Source organism: Scaptodrosophila lebanonensis, unplaced genomic scaffold (assembly GCF_003285725.1).
Source record: "Scaptodrosophila lebanonensis strain 11010-0011.00,11010-0021.00 unplaced genomic scaffold, SlebRS2 tig00000001-arrow-pilon, whole genome shotgun sequence".
NCBI lineage: Eukaryota > Metazoa > Arthropoda > Insecta > Diptera > Drosophilidae > Scaptodrosophila > Scaptodrosophila lebanonensis.
In genome coordinates, this window is record NW_022060529.1 from 25,057,232 (window position 1) to 25,077,515 (window position 20,284).

The 20,284-nt window shown below is 42.0% G+C and overlaps 8 protein-coding genes across 8 annotated transcripts; 2 read left to right on the forward strand and 6 right to left on the reverse strand.

Annotated features, from left to right (window-relative positions):
- Positions 1 to 778: 778 nt before the first annotated feature.
- On the reverse strand, positions 779 to 3,834 carry LOC115634528. The gene is made up of 7 exons (XM_030532334.1): positions 3,760 to 3,834; positions 3,590 to 3,693; positions 3,444 to 3,525; positions 2,623 to 3,384; positions 2,075 to 2,486; positions 1,552 to 2,016; positions 779 to 1,488 (listed from the first exon to the last, which is right to left on the reverse strand). Exons 1-7 carry the CDS (start codon positions 3,832 to 3,834, stop codon positions 779 to 781), a joined length of 2,610 nt encoding a protein of 869 aa, XP_030388194.1.
- A 2,456-nt stretch (positions 3,835 to 6,290) lies between these two features.
- On the reverse strand, positions 6,291 to 7,731 carry LOC115633037 (methyltransferase-like protein 5). Its single transcript, XM_030530385.1, has 4 exons — positions 7,643 to 7,731; positions 7,469 to 7,575; positions 6,551 to 7,287; positions 6,291 to 6,493 (listed from the first exon to the last, which is right to left on the reverse strand). The coding sequence occupies exons 3-4, from the start codon at positions 7,036 to 7,038 to the stop codon at positions 6,340 to 6,342; spliced, it is 642 nt and encodes a 213-aa protein (XP_030386245.1). The 5' UTR covers positions 7,039 to 7,287; positions 7,469 to 7,575; positions 7,643 to 7,731; the 3' UTR covers positions 6,291 to 6,339.
- LOC115634021 (SOSS complex subunit C homolog) lies at positions 7,057 to 7,673 on the reverse strand. The gene is made up of 3 exons (XM_030531553.1): positions 7,643 to 7,673; positions 7,469 to 7,575; positions 7,057 to 7,287 (listed from the first exon to the last, which is right to left on the reverse strand). Exons 1-3 carry the CDS (start codon positions 7,671 to 7,673, stop codon positions 7,057 to 7,059), a joined length of 369 nt encoding a protein of 122 aa, XP_030387413.1.
- Positions 7,732 to 8,507: 776 nt separating the features above from the next.
- Positions 8,508 to 9,648, forward strand: LOC115621029 (protein max). The gene is made up of 5 exons (XM_030514554.1): positions 8,508 to 8,673; positions 8,745 to 8,810; positions 8,942 to 9,049; positions 9,107 to 9,230; positions 9,290 to 9,648. Exons 1-5 carry the CDS (start codon positions 8,629 to 8,631, stop codon positions 9,430 to 9,432), a joined length of 486 nt encoding a protein of 161 aa, XP_030370414.1. The 5' UTR covers positions 8,508 to 8,628; the 3' UTR covers positions 9,433 to 9,648.
- LOC115621040 (BET1 homolog) lies at positions 9,620 to 10,380 on the reverse strand. Its single transcript, XM_030514565.1, has 2 exons — positions 10,199 to 10,380; positions 9,620 to 10,085 (listed from the first exon to the last, which is right to left on the reverse strand). The coding sequence occupies exon 2, from the start codon at positions 10,039 to 10,041 to the stop codon at positions 9,685 to 9,687; it is 357 nt and encodes a 118-aa protein (XP_030370425.1). The 5' UTR covers positions 10,042 to 10,085; positions 10,199 to 10,380; the 3' UTR covers positions 9,620 to 9,684.
- A 442-nt stretch (positions 10,381 to 10,822) lies between these two features.
- Positions 10,823 to 13,238, forward strand: LOC115621007 (lysophospholipid acyltransferase 5). The gene is made up of 4 exons (XM_030514530.1): positions 10,823 to 10,959; positions 11,281 to 11,398; positions 11,461 to 12,491; positions 12,710 to 13,238. Exons 2-4 carry the CDS (start codon positions 11,290 to 11,292, stop codon positions 13,052 to 13,054), a joined length of 1,485 nt encoding a protein of 494 aa, XP_030370390.1. The 5' UTR covers positions 10,823 to 10,959; positions 11,281 to 11,289; the 3' UTR covers positions 13,055 to 13,238.
- A 309-nt stretch (positions 13,239 to 13,547) lies between these two features.
- LOC115621018 (ruvB-like helicase 2) lies at positions 13,548 to 15,188 on the reverse strand. Its single transcript, XM_030514541.1, has one exon. It carries the CDS (start codon positions 15,068 to 15,070, stop codon positions 13,619 to 13,621), a length of 1,452 nt encoding a protein of 483 aa, XP_030370401.1. The 5' UTR covers positions 15,071 to 15,188; the 3' UTR covers positions 13,548 to 13,618.
- A 1,545-nt stretch (positions 15,189 to 16,733) lies between these two features.
- On the reverse strand, positions 16,734 to 20,251 carry LOC115634027. Its single transcript, XM_030531567.1, has 6 exons — positions 19,805 to 20,251; positions 18,827 to 19,654; positions 18,494 to 18,776; positions 17,887 to 18,439; positions 17,701 to 17,826; positions 16,734 to 17,642 (listed from the first exon to the last, which is right to left on the reverse strand). Exons 1-6 carry the CDS (start codon positions 20,249 to 20,251, stop codon positions 16,880 to 16,882), a joined length of 3,000 nt encoding a protein of 999 aa, XP_030387427.1. The 3' UTR covers positions 16,734 to 16,879.
- Positions 20,252 to 20,284: the final 33 nt, after the last annotated feature.

Genomic DNA, 20,284 nt, shown 5'->3' on the forward strand with positions numbered 1-20,284 from the left:
CAGCTGTGAGTTTTTGAACCTATGGAATTAAACCAAAAGGAAATCAAGCAGGAAAAACATTTTACTGATTTTGCTAATGTTCTAAATCGCAAAGCAATACTTAACACTGCGTCTACCGGCTCATAATATAGTATCATTAATATTTGGTCCGACTATATCGTCAAAAAATATATAAATTAATATCATAATTATTATCATTTAATTATGTATTACTGTTTATAGTAATAGTAAGAATCGTAATATATATTGTATACATAGCTTTCACCTGTACAAATGCTTTCTTTCTTGGGCATCTTTGCAGGCCATCAGAGCTGTCGCATTGTTTTGGCCATTTCTAACTTGTTCACATTGTCACAAACAAGTTTAACATATTTTTGTAGTTGTTGCTACTGGTTTTTCTTCCCCGTGCCATTTCGTCGCCCAACGTCATTGTCTGTGTGTATGTTTCATAACTGCGAAGTGTGGACTAAGACGATGTCGGGACAAACACACCGCAGACGCACTGAATTGTATCCTGGCCCGCAACGTAATGTTTACAAAAACTTGTTGGCACCAAGGACCCCATGTCCACATACTAAGCACAAGACAGAGAAGGCAAATATTTATTTTAGCTTTAAACCGTTTCCATCTCATTGTTTTGCATTTTAAGATGCTCTTTGCATTATGCGGTGTTAATTAGATCTAGAGACCTACAATAACATATAATTCACTCACAAAAAGAAGTACATAATCAGATAACTCGGCTTGTGCACAATGATACTAATAATCCCCGGGTGACTCACTTGCCGAAGTCCTTGCGCTTTTTCATGATCTTGGTAATGCCTGCGACCATTGCCACCTCGGGTAACGACAACTTGGCCTCCTCCTGAAAGTCGCAGCGTCGCGACAAATGAAGCGAAGCTCGCTCCGGATTAAGTGAAAGTGGTGTCTGCAACCAGCTGACAAAGTCGATCTTCAGAGAGCCGGTGAGTAGCTGATCGAAAGGCGTATTCCCAATAAAAAACATAGACCTAAGCACGGATGTTTTAGCTTCCTTAATGTTCTGGCCCTGCACGCCCTGAAAAGGACTCGGCTCGTTCTCTCCCGTACCGAGCTGCTCCATCAACCAATCCTTGTTGAACTTTAAATAGTTGTATATCACCTTTAAGGCCTGTTTTCCTATGTTTGTGGTCAGCACGTCGCTAGCCAGAACTTCTGGAATGTAATCGGCAATGCCTACGTCAAGTTCCATGGCGTAATTAGCCGGTGGGCTGTGACTCAGGCGATCCGAGTCGGCAGTGGCGAAGTCATCCATTTTGACAGTGCTTACAGCGCTGAGGCCCCCAGCTCCGCGTGTAGAGATACCGCCGAAGTCTGCATCCAGGTTAATACTCTCCTTGGCCTGTTTCAGGAAAAACTCGATTTGATCCGTGTGCTTGTCATCCTCATCTATTGAACAGATGGCCTCAGATATAGAGTAGCAAATAGATGCTTTTTTATCGTTCTTTGCTGCAGAAAAAACAATGATGACTTAAATTATAAACTATAAATTATATTCAAAGATTCACAGACCCTGCTCATGCATTTCAGCTGTTCGAATAAGCTCAGTATAAAGCGCGGCAAAAACCACTTGGAGCAGAACTGAATCACCGAGGGGTCGCGTTGACACTGGGATTATGTCCTGTAACAATGCGGTGATCTTGTATAGTCCCTCCGGTATGCAATCCCATATTTCGGACACACAAGTTAGGGCCAGCGACATCGCTTGATACATGCTAGCTCCGTTCTCCACGGCATTGATCAACATATCCACCACACAGTCGAGCACGGGATAAACAAAGTGCATAGTGGCCTCCAGCCACGGCGTTCGCTTCTGGTTCCAGATCTGGCGCTTGTCCAAGCAGTCGCTCCAACCGCTCATTCCATACTCCTCGAGCGTCTTAATGAGGCACGACTTGATGTCCACGGCCTTGCCAACGGCCACAATCAAATAAGTGAGAGAGAGAACAATCTGATAGTTCGATTGACCAACAGGATCTGCAAGTGATTCCTGTATTTAAGTACTAGTCTGCACTAGCCAGAAAAGGTTATCCACCTAAATCAGCGGCCAGGGAATCAGTTACATTGAAGCATTCGCCGCGGCACAGGAACGCTTCACACTTGATTGGGGTGCCATCTCCGCCAGTAAAAGAATTCTTTGCTACATTCTTGAAATTCTCCGATGAGGGCAAATGCTGCATCAGATGCTTCATAATAATACCTGTCAAAAAAGCGTCACGCATTAGCAAAATTTTGAGTAGGTAAGGCCAGTTGGCTTCGGGAAAAGCTAGTAACACGCGCAAATCTAGTGATATGGCCGTTTGTGTCGTCAGATCAGCAAATTCGGTGACCCACTGGCAGGACTGCTCCTTTGGAAAATAGCGCGGTAATGTGAAAATTATCCAAGCACTTGGAAGTCCATGACGCGAGCTAAACATTTCCATGTTGTCAAGTCCCTTCCGAAAGACCTAACAAACGAGGATATGTGGACAGGAACAATTTTGTTAGTATTGATCAAAGTCAAGAAAAATGTAAACGAGTTGTTGTTTTTTAAACAATTATAGTATTGTGCAATGAATCCAAATAACAAAGAAAACCCCTTACCTTAGAGAGTACACCGAGCGGCGATCCGCGCAATAGAAGGCAGTAGAAAAGTTCTCGGCACTTAGCATGTATATCCCTCAATATCACGCTCTGGTTGCTCAGTTGTAGGCCTACATAGGCTTCTCCACTTTCGCACACATTAGGCAGCAGTTCGGCAATACATAGCAACAGATTACATATGTCCACCAGATGCAGTGGAGCCCGTGCCACGCTGGTTACAATTTGAGTGTAGCGCACGGTGAGAACACTTAATGTCTCGTTCAACATTCCCGCAAAGATGCGTTGTGCCATTTTGGGCGGCACGGAGTTCCACAGATCGTTTTTGGTTCCACGCATATAGTGCCACCACATTTGCACTGTGTATGATCCTCGCTCCGATTCGAAGAAAGGCTGGCCATCCTCCCAGTGCAGACAGTCGGCATCTTGAATTATATAGAGCAGCAGAAGGCGACAGTGCAGGTCCAGCAACCGTTCGGCCAGCGCCTCAGACATTTGGGAGTATTGCTTAAAGCTGAGCTTCAGAGCCCCGCCCTTCTCATCACCCTTAGGTGGACAAATAGTCGTAGTAGCCGCTTGCATGTAAACAGAAAGACAATTTTTAACCAGCGCTGCCGCGCCTATGGTAGCCGTGAGAACCGACAGATCCGCATGATCCAGGGATTCCTGGGAAAGACGATGTATGTGCTCTAGAAGGAGATCCGCTGATTTGGTCACCAGGTTGACAAACTTATCGGGATCCGAGCTCTTTACCGTTACTGAACTCTAAAGAACTCATAGGTGTAATTTTTCAATTATGTTACACACCGTCGTCCAATACTTACGAAATCACCTTCGGTCAGCTCCTTTTCTGTATGTAGCAGACCCGATGGCTTGCGATATGAGGCAAAGTACTCATCCTCCCACCTAAATAGGTATAAAGAATAATAAGAAGGGAGGGTAGTCCGAACTTATAAGAGCTAGATCATACCAGCGAATCAATTTGATAGATGCAAAGGATGCACACCGTGGAAAATCAAGTTTACCGCCCACTACGCCCGAGCAAATTGGCTCCTGAAGCACACGCTGATGAGTCTAATCGAGAGGAAATGTAAGTCCGTTAACTTGCTAGCTTGTCAAAAAGGTCATTCAACTATATACCTGATAAAATTCCAAATCACGTTGCAACAGAATCGGAACACGATCCATTAAATTACCCTCTTCGAGTACCTCCATTTTAGGCAGCAATTAAGTTCTTGTTCCGAGACAAAAATCGAGAAAACCAGCAAGCGGAAAAGCTTGTATTGATAAAACAAGAGTGGAGTTGCTAGGAAACATAAAGTCAACTTCAAGTTCATTTAATAACTGGATGGAATATATACAAATTGTTCATTTTGTTTAACGCTGATAAAAGAATTAGACATTTGGCATATTATGTTTGAGCCAAGTATGTACCATAAAGAAGGAAGCATCTTTTCACATTCTTAATCATGAGATATATTGATACAGCCACATACACACACATACCAGAAACCTATTAATTTTTTAATGAGACTAAATTTAACTATTGTAAATCAACTAAAAGTACGGTTTAATGATAAAGCTTTAGGTACAAACAAAAAATTATTAATTTTCATTAAGCGGCAAACTGCGGGGTCCTAATTTTACGCCATTTGAATAGAACAATTTAACAATTTTATTCTGTTTCTTTCATCACCAACAAATTAAACTATTTGGAGTATTTTAGACTTAAAAATATTTGTTTAATAGTGTGTTCAGCCATCTTTCTGCTCAAAACTTCCCACATCCGCTTTGTAAGGGATGCGTATAAATTGGACAAATACCTGAGCGAACTCCAAGCTAATTCGCGGGTTGGGTTAGTCTGGCTATACTCGTATATTGTTGTCCAGATACATATACATACTTGACGTGAACAACATCCCCAAACATTTTCGATTATATTTAAATCCGGTGAGTAAGGCAGCTAGCTCAAGAGCTCCACATTTTGGGTCTTCATATACGTTGTAACAACCTTGGCTGTGGGTATTGTCGCATTACCATGTTTAAAAATCCACAGCATCCCAAAAAGGTCTTGAAAGTATAAAAATTCCCCTTTAATATACCATTGTAAGACAACGCATTCAAAAATTTACAAAAATTTCAACAGGTGCCATAATTTGCAATGGCTCCCCATACCATCACACCTTCACCTCTGGTGCGCAGTCCAAATGAGGTCATTGAAATAATAGGTATAGCCATTAGAGCCTTCCAAATTAAAACTGTTTTCATCTGAGAAAGCTCCGCGATGCCATCCGAAGTCCAAGTACTCCAAAAAATTTGAAACAACGTTTGCACTCCTCTCTTTTTTTCTTACCTATCAGCGTCCTTTTAAGCTTGGAATTATTTTTTTTTCAATCTTGGTTAAAGCTTTTCTTTAACCCATTTTATGTTATTTTAAAATAAAATCATCGAAAGAAACAAGGGCGTAGGCAGATGTTACCAAAGGGGGGCCCCAAAAAAAAAAAACTTATGCATATGATTAATGAAAAAACTACAACAAATTCAACTCAGATCCATTTTAAGGCGAAATAGTTCGTCATAATAATGAACGTGTGGACGACTTTATATGGCGAAAGTTTTTGTTTGGCCACCTACACCCATTGAACCATAATTCTGTATGCCTTTTATGCCGTAAAAAGCGGTAGCACAATCTATTTTTGCTTTTGTATCGTCTAAAATATATATTTTCAATTTGGTACTTGACGTTTGAGAGGCCAGATACCAATTTAATGCTGGATTTATAGAAAAACATTATATCGGATGTAAGTGCAGATATAACAGGACCATAGTCTTAAAGATTTCGACGACGTCGATAGTACGATTGTATTAGGTCCAGATATATCTTACAAGCACTTGATATGGGAGAAACCTGATCCTGTTTTATTGTATATATATAAGTATATATAAGAAAAAATGAAATTATTTGCCGTAGAAAGAATACAAGAAGGGGCATTAAGACAGGTATTTCAATCCACAGAAAGCAGATAACTTTGGCATAAGATATCACTAGTTAAGTCCTTTACACTATACATAGAAATTGCAAATTCGCAGAGTCGAAGGACCCTGTAATTACTTTAAAATAGTGCCCCTCTATGAAATTGGAATCTGAAGAACAAAGGAATGCTAAATTCGTGCGAGCTCAACTCTTAAATACCTCCCACAAAAAAAGAAAAAAATTTGTTAATTATTTAAAAAAATATATATTAATTAAATTAAATACAAAATATTAAATACATACATTTACATCAGAATCGTGTCTCTGCGAGTTTAAGTTTCTTTTAATTCGGGTAGAATTGAATTTCATTTTTCAGTTCACTTCTTGCGAGTGGTGCTCAAAAAAAAATCTCGCCAATGGAATACGCATACACACATTATAGATAAACAAACATTCGCCGGCAAAAAATAAAATTTTTAACGCCCCCCCTCCGGCCTACGCCCTTGCCCATTTCACGTACAAAGAATATTAGCTAGAGTATGGTTCCTCAAAGTCCTAAACGTGTAGCCTGATAATTCTACACACTACGCATGAGTATTGGTATCCAATAAGCTTAGTAGGCATCATCTCCGCATAAAACTAAAAACTATCAGAAGAAAAAAACAGAACGGTCTTGACTAATTTAAACAAAAAAGAGTTGCAGTTAAATGTATCTTATTTGCGAATAAAATAAATGTTTGGTTTGGCTAATTATCGCTAACGTCGAAACGCCAAAAATCCACCTCGATGTCCTTGGACTGTCGCTTGTGAAATTTGTAGCAAGCATCTATATTATATCTGAGTTCGGCAAGTACCTTCCCTCGGGCACCCCATTCTTGACATTTTCTTTGGATGTAGGTCCTGCAAAGTATTAAAGGTAAAAATTTGCGGATCAAGATGTGCTGAGGATTCACTCACCGTGTCGACGTCTTGTGCAGGGAGTAGACCGCTGTAGTTGCCAGTTTTACGCCTACCTCCAAAAAACGCATATCCATGCCAGCATTGTGCTTGGTGCCAAAGGGCGGATTCATTACGACAGTATCGAATGCTTTGGCCCATTTGGTCTGCGGCAGCTGCAAGACGTCAGCGCGCACACATTCAACATTGGCCAATTCCATTTCCTGCACATTAGTCCGGTAAACGTCCACCGCATCACCATCTACCTCAAACCCAACAGTAAAATGAGCGCCCACGAGCACGGCTCCAATGCTGAGCATGCCACAACCGCAGCCCAAGTCACAAACAAACCTACCCTCAAGATCTTCATACTGAGACTGCATGTGATGGAGCATGCAGGCAGCAATGTGCGGCGGCGTTGGATACTGTTCTAAAAGAATTTTCGGCTTAACAAAGCCATCAACGCACTGTAAATATTCTTCTATTTTCTTTAACTTAAGGCGCGCCATATTGTTGTTCTCTTGAGGCTACTTGGTAACGTTGTGGTTTAATGGTGCTGTTGGCAAAGGCTCTAGACGTGGAAGAACGGGTATAAAACTATTTCCAAAATACGAGTCCTGGGGTATGAAGAATCCCAATGTCGTAGAACTTGTTGGATTAAATGCAGAGCGGGGCGCAGCGATGCTACTGGCATTGGGCACTGGTGCCTGCTGTGGAAAATCTGCAGTCGCTTGACCAAGCAGCTGCGGTGCGGGCATCTGTATAAGGAAGTATTCTTTTTGAGTCAGTGTCGGCCAAACCAGTTTTTAGAACTTTTTCAAACGAAGATAAACTTAGTGGGAAGAATTCAGTTTTTAAATAAAATTGTATGTCCCAAGAAGTCAGTCGAGTTCATTTAAGCTAGCTGCCCTACATTCAGTTAGCTGTTTTCTTAATTACCTGACTTAGGCTAGCAGTGTTCAGTGGCCCCGTGTTGCCCAAGCCAACAACACTAACACTCTTCTGCAATTGAGACGATAGCTGCTCCAGGATTTTGCGGTTTGTTTCTGCGACGAGAATTAAAAATGTTTTCTATTAGTTTGCTTTTAAGTAGTTATGGATTAGTCCTGTAACCTTGCTGAGCGTTTGATGTTGGAAAAGCCATGAAACAAGCAAAATACTGCAAGTAAAACAATATAAACGAAACTTAAGGTGATGGTTTGTCAGCATGCGATATTTCATTGCAGAGTTGATAATAAAATATCAAAATAATGAAATATCGTGTAAATTATATTAGTTATCGATTCATCTACTATGTACATACATATGTATATCAAAACTTTAAAAGTTAACAGAAAAAGGCTTTCAACATGGGAAAAATGAAAAAGAAAAAATGTTTGATGGCAACTCACTAAACTTCCTCGAGACAATTAACGCGTAAATACTTAAAATTAGTATTTAAACAGTGTACGACACTTTAATGGAAAGGACTTACCCCATTAAATAATTTGTAAACCTTTTATGTTGTATACTTATGTATTTCGACAGTCAATGTTTGCCGACATATAAATATAATAAATAAATATAAATAAATAAATAAATAAAAAATATGTCATCATCGTTATATTTTAAAGTTTGGCTATTTGTTTTGGAAGCTTTAATTAGAAAACTGCCAATAATAAATTGTGCTAAGTTGGTAAAAAAAAATAGCCTTAGTTAAGGATTTTGAAGTCATTTCATTTATTCACAAAAATTGGCTCATAAATTGGTGTGTGTCTATAATTACTTGTAGTTAATAATAAAGAGTACATGTTATAAAACCTTATCAACTTAATTATCTATAAAGGTCAGTTTCTAATGTTTGAAGTTATGAATTGGAATATTTTAAAATCAAAATTTTCGTCTTACATGAATGGCCTCCCACGATAAGAATAACATTTATACTATCGATATTTATATCGATTACTTTTACAAAGCAGCAGGAAAGCGTGGTGTTTACAAAAAAAAATATCTTTAAATATTATCAAAAATAAACACAATATCATAAAAAGCTGCTCCGCAAAAGCGAAACAGCACTAAGATATCTTCGTGGACGAACAAATTAAAAAAGAGTTAGTACGATGAGCATGAGTGATGACGACAGAGATATTGATATCGAAAGTGACGTAAGCAACAAATTAATCAGCAAATGTAAGACAACAAAATAAACAAATGATTTTTTCTGAAATATGTGCAGGATGATAACGACTCAGAGAATGGCTTAGGCTCGTCAAGACACACAAGCACAGCTAACTTTACACAGGTGAGTCGTTTGTGCGTGGGTAGCTACGTACGTAGAAGAAGAAGAAACGCACGTTTTCAATGTTTATAAACAGACTACACATGTGCTATCAATGGTGTACATGTTTATTTATTTTTCGTTGTTCCTTGTAGGCGGAAAAACGCGCTCATCACAATGCTTTGGAGCGTCGACGACGGGATCACATAAAAGAAAGTTTTACAAATCTTCGCGAGGCAGTGCCCACGCTCAAGGGTGAAAAGGTGAACGAACGCAAGTGAGAATTTCGCATTTATCACATGTAAAAAGTATAATTACAGGCTAGTCGTGCCCAAATACTCAAAAAGACAACCGAATGCATACAAACGATGCGACGTAAAATCGCCGAAAGTCAAAAGGATATAGAAGAAATTAAAAAGCAAAATAGTATTCTAGATGAACAAAGTAAGTACCGCACAGATCACCCAGCAAGTGTTGTGATAAAGTTCACCCATTTCACGCAGTTCGTCGATTAGAAAGTCCCAACTCAAATGGTTATTCGGATTTAGTAGTGGAAGGCGAAGAAGCCGACTCCGATGCAGACGTGGATCCAGAGCAGCCAGACTTTAACAGACGCAACAAAAAGATGAAAACTTTTCATGCATAGCACAGGTTAACAGTGCAATGCGGGATGCAACACTATACCGCCTTTTGCAACATCCTTAAGACGCGGTACTATCATTATCATTAGGTTTTAAGTGAACAGTACGTTTCCGACCCACTTCATGTGTGTTTTTGTACTTGGCGGCATTGTGCAACCAATCTATTTTTCCACCAACAATCGTCAGCACTAATAAAATTTGTAAGTATATTTTAGAAAAAACAATCTTCATATGCATATGGCCTATCATCCCCGCTACTACTTGAACTTTAACGTTAGCCAGAGCAACACAAAGACGGTGAGCACAAAAAGAAACATGTAGCACATTTGCCGGCTGCCGCCACCCTGTTTTGCCAGTCGTACTACTCGCGTCATCGTATTGCCTAGAAAGCCACTTGTGCGATCCATGTCATCGTCAATGCCGCGCAGAAGGTTGTCCTGGTAGCGCACCTCGTTTCCAATGTCGATGGTCAGCGACTTGAGTGCGCCAATTTTTTGTTTTAATTCCTCAGCGGCGCGTTCGTTTTCCGCCTCCAACGAATCGTGAGCAGGTGCGCTGCCGCTTGAAGCTGGCTGTTGATTGAGGGGCTGGTAGGGGTAGTTGTTCCGTCGCATGCTGCTGGTGCTTGTGTGAGCCAGTTTTCTGAACTATATAGTAACTACAAATAAACAAATAATTGTGGGTTCATACACAGATACATACATATGTATGTTTACATATGAACCGGCCCTTGTCCGGACTTGACACGTATACGGTTCAATCTAAACTTACGCACGCCGAAACAGCTGCTGCACTTGTAAATAACTATGCCTTGACCTTCTTGTTATGCACTACTCTTTAGCTTTTGACATAAGGCAGTTAGACGAAGTTTTCGGATTACTTATAACAAGAAATGTTAATGATGACAAGCAATGTCAAGTTGTTGCAATACAATATTTGTTGAAGCAGATGCTTCTTCTTCTAATTAAGTTTTCATTCGCCTTGAAACGAAAACAGCTGTTTCACAATGCAATTATTACAAGTCAAAGTGGATGAATCATTGTTTTGATATGACAAAATGCGATGGCGGAAGAATTAAAACTATGTTTTTAAATTCCCTACAAGTTTAGCAACAATGCAAATGTCATTTAAATTATATACACCAAATGAATAAGATAGATAACTTTTAGACCTATTTTATCGGTTAAATCTTAAAAACTCCGCTGTCCAAAAGGAATAATCCTTTAAATTTGGTAATTCAGATATGTAAGCTGTAGCGATAGGAATAATCAATTTTGCTACGAAACCATCGATAGTAGCCCATGTTTAAAAATATCGATAAGATCGACAATGTCATTGATTGGATTCCAGCCATAGGGGCTGCACTAAATGATTGTCAGCTGATACAAAACTGCGTGTTTTCCTTCATTCCCAGAATTTTGCCATAGCAACTTAATAAATTATGTGAAGAGTTTTAATAATTAATTAAATTACGGTCAATTATATCAAAAATTTAATGTAAACACGAAGCGATTGCATAACACTGCGGTCAGGTATGAAAAAACGAAAACCTTTGCTATTGTTATGGTAATGCTAATCGATCGAATTTATATACATATGTATATACTTATACGAGTATATTTAACATTTGTTGAGCGTAAAATATACCATCAAACACGCGCCGTTGTTATATTTGCTGAGAACGCGCTGACCGAATGACTTCTCATTGACCTAAAGAAGCGACATCGCTAAAAAGATTCAATCGTCCCCAAATGCTTGGTAGCAAAATATTAAAATGATAGTAGTATTTAGGACAATTAGTAATTAACTAAGAGTGATAAGCGTATTAAGTGCGCGTTTTTTTGGCATTTCAGCAAGTAATAATGACTGAGTATATGGTACCCGATCCAAATGGAGGTTACATCTGCACCTTTGCTGCCACATTGGGCGTTCCAGTGGAGGCGATGCGTCTGTTGTTAACACTGGTAGCCGGTAAGTGCAAAATAATTCCATGTATTTACTATGTACTTGTACTAATAACTTTTTGCTTTTAGGTTATCCTATTGCGGCATTTTATCGCAAAGTGCTCATTAACGTAAGCCCAAAAGCTCTGCACCACATTTTCTTTGCGCTCTGTGGCGCCGGCTTGTGCTACTTTAACTATGGTTTTGACACATATCACTCCTTGATCGGCATTTGGATGACTTATCTGTTGGTACGATTGTTAAGGGGAGCTCCACGTTTGCTGCTTATTATAAACTTCTTGTTCCACATGAGCTACCTACTGCTGGGCTACTATTTTACAGCAAGCAACGAATACGACATTCTATGGACCATGCCACACTGTATCCTCGTGTTGCGAATGATTGGCTTTGGATTTGATGTCACCGATGGTCTGCGCCCAATTGAGGATTTGTCCAAAGATCAGAAGGAAACTGCTCTTGTAGAACTGCCATCGCTGTTAGAGCTGACAGCATTTGCTTACTTCCCTAGTGGTTTTCTTGTGGGTCCTCAGTTTCCATATCGCCGCTATCGGAGCTTTATCAATGGCGAGTTCCGTCAATATGGTGGCAGCGTAGAGGCGGGGCTCAAGCGTCTGGCCGCCGGCGTTCTTTATCTGGGCATATGCCAATTGGGTCTGAGCTATCTACCCGATGCCTATTTTCTTACGCCGGCCTATGCAGAGGTACCCTTTGTAAAGCGACTCTTCTTTCTGGGCTTTTGGGCTAAGTTCTCGCTGTATAAATACATTTCCTGCTGGTTGCTTACCGAAGGTGCGCTTATGTGCATTGGATTCACGTACAAAGGTCAGGATGAGAATGGTCAACCGGATTGGTCGGGATGCAGTAATGTGAAGCTTGTCCTTCTCGAAACGGGCAATACAATGGATCACTATGTGCGCAGCTTCAACGTAAACACGAATCAGTGGGTTGGCCACTATGTGTACAAACGACTCAAGTTCCTCAACAATCGCACGATAAGCTATGCGGCCGCTCTGGGATTCCTAGCCGTTTGGCATGGCTACCACAGCGGGTACTACATGGCCTTCCTTATGGAGTATTTGATTGTGAGCACCGAAAAGCAGGTGAGAATGCAAGCTTCCGTTAAAAAACGTGCATGTCTTTAATGATAAAACATGACATGCATCCTAAAGCTACATCATAGCATCAAACAGTCCAGATACCCATATATCCTATTTAGAACATTTATTTGGCAGAAAATCGTGTCACTCATTTGGTCGTATTTATTGTATAATCTAGCACTTTTGCTTAAACATTCAAACGTCTTATGTTTCATTTGCAGATCGAGCGTGTTTATACCAAGGTTGTGTTACCAAAATATGGTGAAGTTCTAAAAAATTCCAGAGTATACACTGTTGCCTATTTTGTGGCCTTGAAATCCTACAACATTATATACATGGGCTGGTGTCTCTGCGCCTTTGTCTTTCTTAAATACGAGCGCTGGATTGTTGTTTTTAAAGCAGTCAACTATTTTGGTTTCATCTACATGCTTGTGTGGGCATGCATCTATCATGGGTACCGCTTCTACTTGCGTAGTACGGCGAAGCGCAGTGAGGCACAAACGTTTAGCCAAGCCACGGATTTAACAGCCACTACCGCCACGGAAGAGGACAAGAAAACGCAGTGAACAAAGCTTACATGTGACCCACTAACCTATCTTAAGCCATGCAATATTGTTGTGGTAATTGGATTGTGCTAGGTTTTATCATAATCAGTTGTCGATAATTTTTACCAAAAATGGTTATATGTAACACTTACTATTAATGAACAATGCAATGAATTCAATGCTATACCAGAGATTTTTAGCGCTAGTTGTATAGTTTTAAATTTTTGCCACTGTAGGGAATTGTGCTTAACCCTAATCCTACATTTTACATCAATGCCTAGTCAAGATTTATATAAAAGACACGACCGAATGTTCACCATGAATGAGTACAGCAGCGTTTAAAACGAGGCCTGAAAACTTACATCAATTTGAAGACAATTTTATAAGACGTAAGAATTATTTATTTCATAGGTACTTATACCTACATATACGTATATATATTTTGATATGCTCAAATAATTCTTAACGCCTAAGATAACACATACGGAGTGGAAATGGAATAAAGTAAAAGCAATTGAATTATTTTACATTATTTTATTTAACTTGTAAATGGGTATGCGAATGAAAGAAGAACATGCTTATTATCTAGTGCTCCATGGGCTGCGCGTCGCCGCCTCCAGTCTCTGTACGGCGTTTGGCTCCACCACTTCCACCAGCTGCAGTTTCCAGCTCCTCATGCTCGTTGATCTCGCTAAACATGTAGTCGTCCTGGTACTCCTTCAAAATCTTGCTTGAGCGGTTCTCATCCAAGAACAGCGAGTAAACTTTCTTGACATCCTCTGTGTTCACCTCAGTAGCTTTGCGACGACGGCAAACCAGATTAGCGGTAGTTATTAATTGTATGGCATATCGAAGGCTGGTGTCTGTAGCTATGCGTGTCAAGATGGTCAAGGCATCAGGGTGCATGATGCAGTCCTCCTCCTCGCAACGTATCTTTAGTATTTCTTTGACTTCCTTCTCCGAATACGGAACTGTGCGTATTATAATCATGCGATCGAGCAAATCGATGGGTATGCCATGAGGGCTGCGATAGTTGGTGCCCCGAATACGTGTAATGCCTCGATTGGTTGCCATGACTACCACCGGTGCCATGTCCGACTCCAAAGCACGGTTGAGGAACGAAAAACATTCAATGTCCAGCATGTGCACCTCGTCAATAAAGAGAACGCCTGGATTGATCTCAGCCTTCCCCTCCTCACGCCACTCAAGGACTTTATTGTTGATCTGATCGCGCACTTCTTGCTTAATTTCACCAGTGTCGCCAGAGAATAGGGCCAGGAAGCCGTGTGTGCGGCTATTGATGACGTCGATTTCGTGCAGGGTGACAGTGTGAACCACCTCCTTACGCTTCTGCAGCTCTCCTTCGGGGCACTGCACGAAACGTGTCTGAGCGCCAGTTGCATCATAGTCCCGAGCGCGTGTGAAGCTGCGTCCCAACTTGTTGACTTTTCCCGAAGCCTTGTCTATGGTGATGACATCACCGGCCTGGATCTTTTCTTTCATGAAACATTCGATTATCTTATTGCCAAGGTCATAGTTGGTCTCCATTTCGGTAGTCTTGAGAGTAACTTTTCCCACCTTTTGGCCTGTACCTGTGGCAGGCCGTTCGATTTGTATTTCAACCACCTCGCCCTCTATGATTTCCGTTTCTTCCTTGATGCGTACACCAATGCTCTTGCGGAGCGCCTGCGACAATGCCTCGGTCTTACTCATTTCCAGCGAATATATTTCTGATCCAGACATGCTTGTAAACGGCGTCTCGGTGCCTAGAGCCTGTGCCATGCCCACAGCTATAGCCGTCTTGCCTGTACTCGGCTCGCCCGCAAGCAGAATGCACCTTCCAGCTATTTTTCCCTCGCGCACCATCTGCACAACTACCCCAGCGGCGCGACGTGCATCCTTTTGGCCCACCATGCCCTGCGAGACCGCACGCGCCTCCAGAACATCGTCCAGGCCGAGCCCGCGAATGTGAGAGTGGGCGCCAATGCGTTCAATGCGAGTAATGTCGCGTACTTCGATTTTTTCGGCTTCGGCCATGATATTCGTTATTGATGAGTAATTTTATACGTTAAATGGGACGTTGTTGTGCTCGTATAAACTGAATTTGTCGCTACTAGAATTGAGTTATGTTGCTCGGCAACGTTGAACGTGTTTGCCGGTAAAGTTGAGCAATAAGCACCGCACCTGCGATTTGTCGCTATTGCTGAAATATCACAAATCACAGAGTGTTACATATCACAGGTTAAAAATCACAGACCTGGCTCTGTTGTAACGAGCCATTTATGTCACGGACTGGTACTTTTTTTATTTGTCTGTTATTGCATTGTTAAAATTCATTAATTATTTGCAATGAGAAATAATCAGTGCCGCTATGCTTTAAATTCGGTATTCATTTTAGCAACTATAATTTAATTTAAAACCCAAATTAGCAATTTAACACAACAACACAACTTCCAAAAAATCGGTAAGCACCAGTTACTGTAACAGCGCTCGCTGGTCATAAATAAATACAATTTATTGTAGTTTTTAGTTTGTAGGCGTGGCAGACCCCACAAAGTATATATATTCTTGATCAGGGTGACAAGCCGAGTCGATATAGACATGTCCGTCCGTCCGTCTGTCCGTCCTTCTGTATGAGCGCAAGGATCTCAGAAGGTACAAGAGCTAGAATAACCAAACTCGGTATCCAGATTCCCATAAGCCCTAGGCAGGTCAAGTTTATTTTTTTTATTCTGATACACCCTCCACTCCCCCGCAATTCGTGTTTTTTTCATAACTACTTGGGTTCAACTTTGTGCTGTATGTATTACACGCATATAAACACGCAGAGACACGATTCTGATGTAAATGTATGCTGTTGAAACTGTACATGAACATGTCTTTAATTTAATTAAATAATTTAATTAATATACTTTTTTAATTATTTAAAACATTTTTTTTTACTTTTTCTTTTTTTGTGGGAGGTACAGGATTTAAGAGTTGAGCTTGGTCGACTTTAGCATTCTTTTCTTGTTCTCTGCTGCGCTTAAGCAAGCCATCCCCAGTAGGATAAGCAATACTTTGCCACAAAATTTGATGTGTGCATGGAAATATTTGATTGTCTTTAGATATAGTTCATTTTAAAACAATCTAATGCTAAGGTTGTTTGGAATGTCACATTTTGCACCTCTACGTTTTCTGCAAGGACCTAAAACAAATTAAAATTTCTAAGGGCTTGCCCCGAAAACTTTATTTAAACGCAATTAGATACTTTGGTCTTTCAATCTTATCCGCCATTGCCACACTTCTTCGAAACGTGTCATCTGAATAAATTGAAAACTGTGAGGGAAGTCCGCACTTCATTTCTCTAGTGTGTGTATAAATTCCCAACCTATTCCACCTAGAGTCGAATTTTGCAATAGGCCTACATCTATATTTGGTTTCGTATGACGAGACGACATGTCTGGTTATTAGAAACTTGCAGAACAAAACCAAGTGAAGAAGCTTTGATCCGATGTTGCATTGATAGGATTTCTTAGTGTTGTTTCTGTTGAACTGACTGAGGCGATTGGTTGCGCCGCAAACTTCCTATATGGAGATCAATTCCAGGAGGAAAGAAATTTTTAAAGTTTAGGATTAGATTGTATTACTGCAATGACAGTGTTTAAGTTTTCCTTTATTTAATATTAATAATTAATAATTACATTTTAAAATGCATGTGTATTTAAAAACTGGCTGAAAAGCTATTAATAACAAAACTTAAGGTGTCAAGAACATGTGAAAAATGCATGTGCAAGTAGTAGAAATGTTGGTTAGCTTAGCTTTTTTGCATTTGAAACTTGTTAAGTCACAGTTCGCATCGAGTTTTTAGCACTTGCCATTTGTTGGAGCCTTTGGGCGACATATCTTACTGCGCCCGTTGGCTCCATAGACAATGTTGCAGGAGAAGGTGAAGTACCCGCAAGTCGATGATTTTGTATAGTAGGTGGACTGGAAGTTTTTGTTATCCTGCGGTGGGTTCTTCGAATTATCCATGCTGCCTGTGACAGACTTTGTGACTGTAACATAGCTATCAGGGGCCCGTGGTGCCACCTCATCTTTGGTTTGGTCTTCGGCATTTATGTTCAATTTATTTTCAGTATTGTGAGGCTCCAGCGCTTTGGTGTGGAACTTTTTCTCTACATTCACAGTTCCACGAAAACCGCTTGGAACAGACTCGGTCGTCGTGCGAACGTTATAGCGGTTAATACGTCCATTTTGATTTTGGACAACTGTGTATTTATCGGTTGGTAAGTTTGCTACAACTGCCTGTTGTGTTTGATCAGGCGTTTGTTGTGTGTAAACATGTGGCTTTGTTGGCTCATCTTTTTTCACTTCTAAGCCCCTTGGAATTGCCTCCTCTAACTTAATGGGCTTCTCGTTGTAGTAGTCATCGTCATCGTATTCATCATATGGCTCCTCATCATCATCTTCTTCATCTTCATTGGGCGTTGTATCATTTGTAATTTTGTTGTTGTTATCCTTAAATGTTTCTTCCTTGGTGGTCTTAGTTGACCTTAGCTGGAGATCTGGTTGTGCACTTGAAGGTGGGGGTGGACCGCTGTAGACAGCATCCACCCGGTCAGTCACGCTGAAAATGTTCAAAATTGTTATTTTTTATAACTGAGCGGTGTTGGATAAAAGCATACGCATTGCCATTGTTTCCAAATTGGCTGATTGAGTGAAACAGGTCCCGATTCTGCTCACGATATGTGGCCACTTGTTCTTTGGTACCGGAAGCCGATTGTGCTGCACCATGGTATGATACTCCGAATCTATAAGTAGAGATACGACTTTTAATAAATATTACTGAATGATTTCGAAACATCGCTTACGATGATGTTCCATGTATTTGAGATTGGCTTTGGCCTGAGGTACTGCCTGACTGCGCGGACGCTTGACCGCCACCAGCTGCAGAGACCGATGTGTTCTCTTGCCCAGGACGGAAGCCAATTTGGGCTTGCGACGAAGTTTGGCCAGGACCGCTTGATTGAGCATCAGCCAAGCCACCCTTATCATTCGCCTGCACCTCGCTTTGACTTTGGTGGATAACGCCGCCACTTTGGGATGAAGCTTTAGTGCCACCATCCTTTGAATTAACCTGTACTTGTGCCTGTGATTGTGCTGCTCCTCCGGAACCTTGTGATTGACTCATGGCTCCATCTGCATTTCCGGTGACCTGAGCGCTTGCTGCTCGATCTGCATCAGATGTCATTGCACTTGCGCTGAACGAGCCTCCAGTATTATAGCTGCCCGACACTTGCGTTTTTGCAGTACCACCATTCTTTTTGCCTTGAGCACTAGCCGATGCCTGACCCTCTCCTATCGTAGACTCGGCCTGAGAAAACGCGTCGTCAGTTCCTGGAGAAGCGAGAGCTCCAGTTGCATCTAAAATTATTTCAAATGTTTATGAAGTGTAACTAAACAATTTAATTGCACTACCTTGTGTTCCAGGTTGCTGATAAATAGGTGCTCCACCAGCACCAGTTAATACACCTGTGGGTTGTGTGTATTGCCCAGGACCTCCGATTGATGGAACTCCAGGTTGTTGGAAGCTTGAAGCTCCAGGCTGTTGGTAGCTTGGTGCTCCACCAGGACTTATAACCCTAGTTCCAGGCTGTACGTATTGTCCTTGGCCGGGTTGCGTATATTGACCAACAGTCCCTTGCGATGCAGGTTGTTGATAACCAGGTGTTTCAACAACACTTCCGATTCCACCTGCAGGCTGTGTATATTGCCCGGGTCTTCCTCCAGTGGGAATTCCTATTCCTTGACCTCCAGTCTGTTGATAACCAAGAGTTCCAGGCCCGGCACCACCAGGTACAGTTCCGCCTCCAGGAAGTGCACCCGAAGGCCCTCGGATTCCTTGAGCTCCAGTCTGTTGGTAACCAGGAGTTCCAATAACGGCGCCACCAGGCAGAGTTCCAGCTCCAGAAATACCAGCAGAAGGGCCTCCAATTCCTTGAGCTCCAGTCTGTGGGTAACCAGGAGTTCCAGAAATGGAACCACCAGGTATAATTCCGCCTCCTTGAGTTCCAGCCTGTTGGTAACCAGGAGATCCAGGAACGACACCACCGGGAAGTGTTCCGTATCCAGGAATTCCAGCAGAAGGGCCCCCAATTTGTTGAGATCCAGTCTGTTGGTAACCAGGAGATCCAGGAACGACACCACCGGGAAGTGTTCCGTATCCAGGGATTCCAGCAGAAGGGCCTCCAATTCCTTGAGATCCTGGAACCACACCACCGGGAAGTGTTCCGTACCCAGGAATTCCAGTAGAAGGACCTCCGATTTGTTGAGCTCCGGTCTGTGGATAACCAGGAGATCCAGGAACCACACCACGGGGAAGTGTTCCGTATCCGGGAATTCCAGTAGAAGGAGCTCCGATTTGTTGAGCTCCAGTCTGTGGGTAACCAGGAGTTCCAGAAATGGAACCACCAGGTATAATTCCGCCTCCAGGAGTTCCAACAGGAGGGCCCCCGATTCCTTGAACTCCAATTTGTTGATAACCAGGAGTTCCAGAAACACCAGGTAATGTTCCGACTCCAGGAATTCCAGCAGAAGGGCCTCCGATTCCTTGACCTCCAGGTTGTTGATAGCCGGGTACTCCACCACCAATTACAGGTGTGACTCCAGGTTGCGTATATTGGCTTAAAGCTCCCCCATAATGAGTTCCCGGTCCTCTAGCACCAGGCTGTTGATATCCAGGTGCCCCTCCAGCGGCTATAGGGCCTATTCCAGGCTGCGCATACTGACCCGGAACTCCGGCACCCCCGGTCTGTTGATAGCCAGGTGTGCCACCAGCGACTCCAGGCTGTGCATATTGACCTGGTCTTTCGATTTCTTGTACTCCAGGCTGTTGATAGCCAGGTGTGCCACCAGCGGCTCCTGGCTGTGCATAGTGGCCAGGTCTTCCGATTTCTTGTACTCCAGGCTGTTGATAGCCAGGTGTGCCACCAGCGGCTCCTGGCTGTGCATAGTGGCCAGGTCTTCCGATTTCTTGTACTCCAGGCTGTTGATAGCCAGGTGTGCCACCAGCGACTCCTGGCTGTGCATAGTGGCTAGGACTTCCGATTCCTTGACCTCCAGGCTGTTGATAGCCATCAGCACTTCCAGGGAGTGCATATTGACCAGGTCTTCCAATTTCTTGTACTCCAGGCTGTTGATACCCAGGTGCGCCACCAGCGATTCCAGGCTGTGCATAGTGGCCAGGACTTCCGATTCCCTGACCTCCAG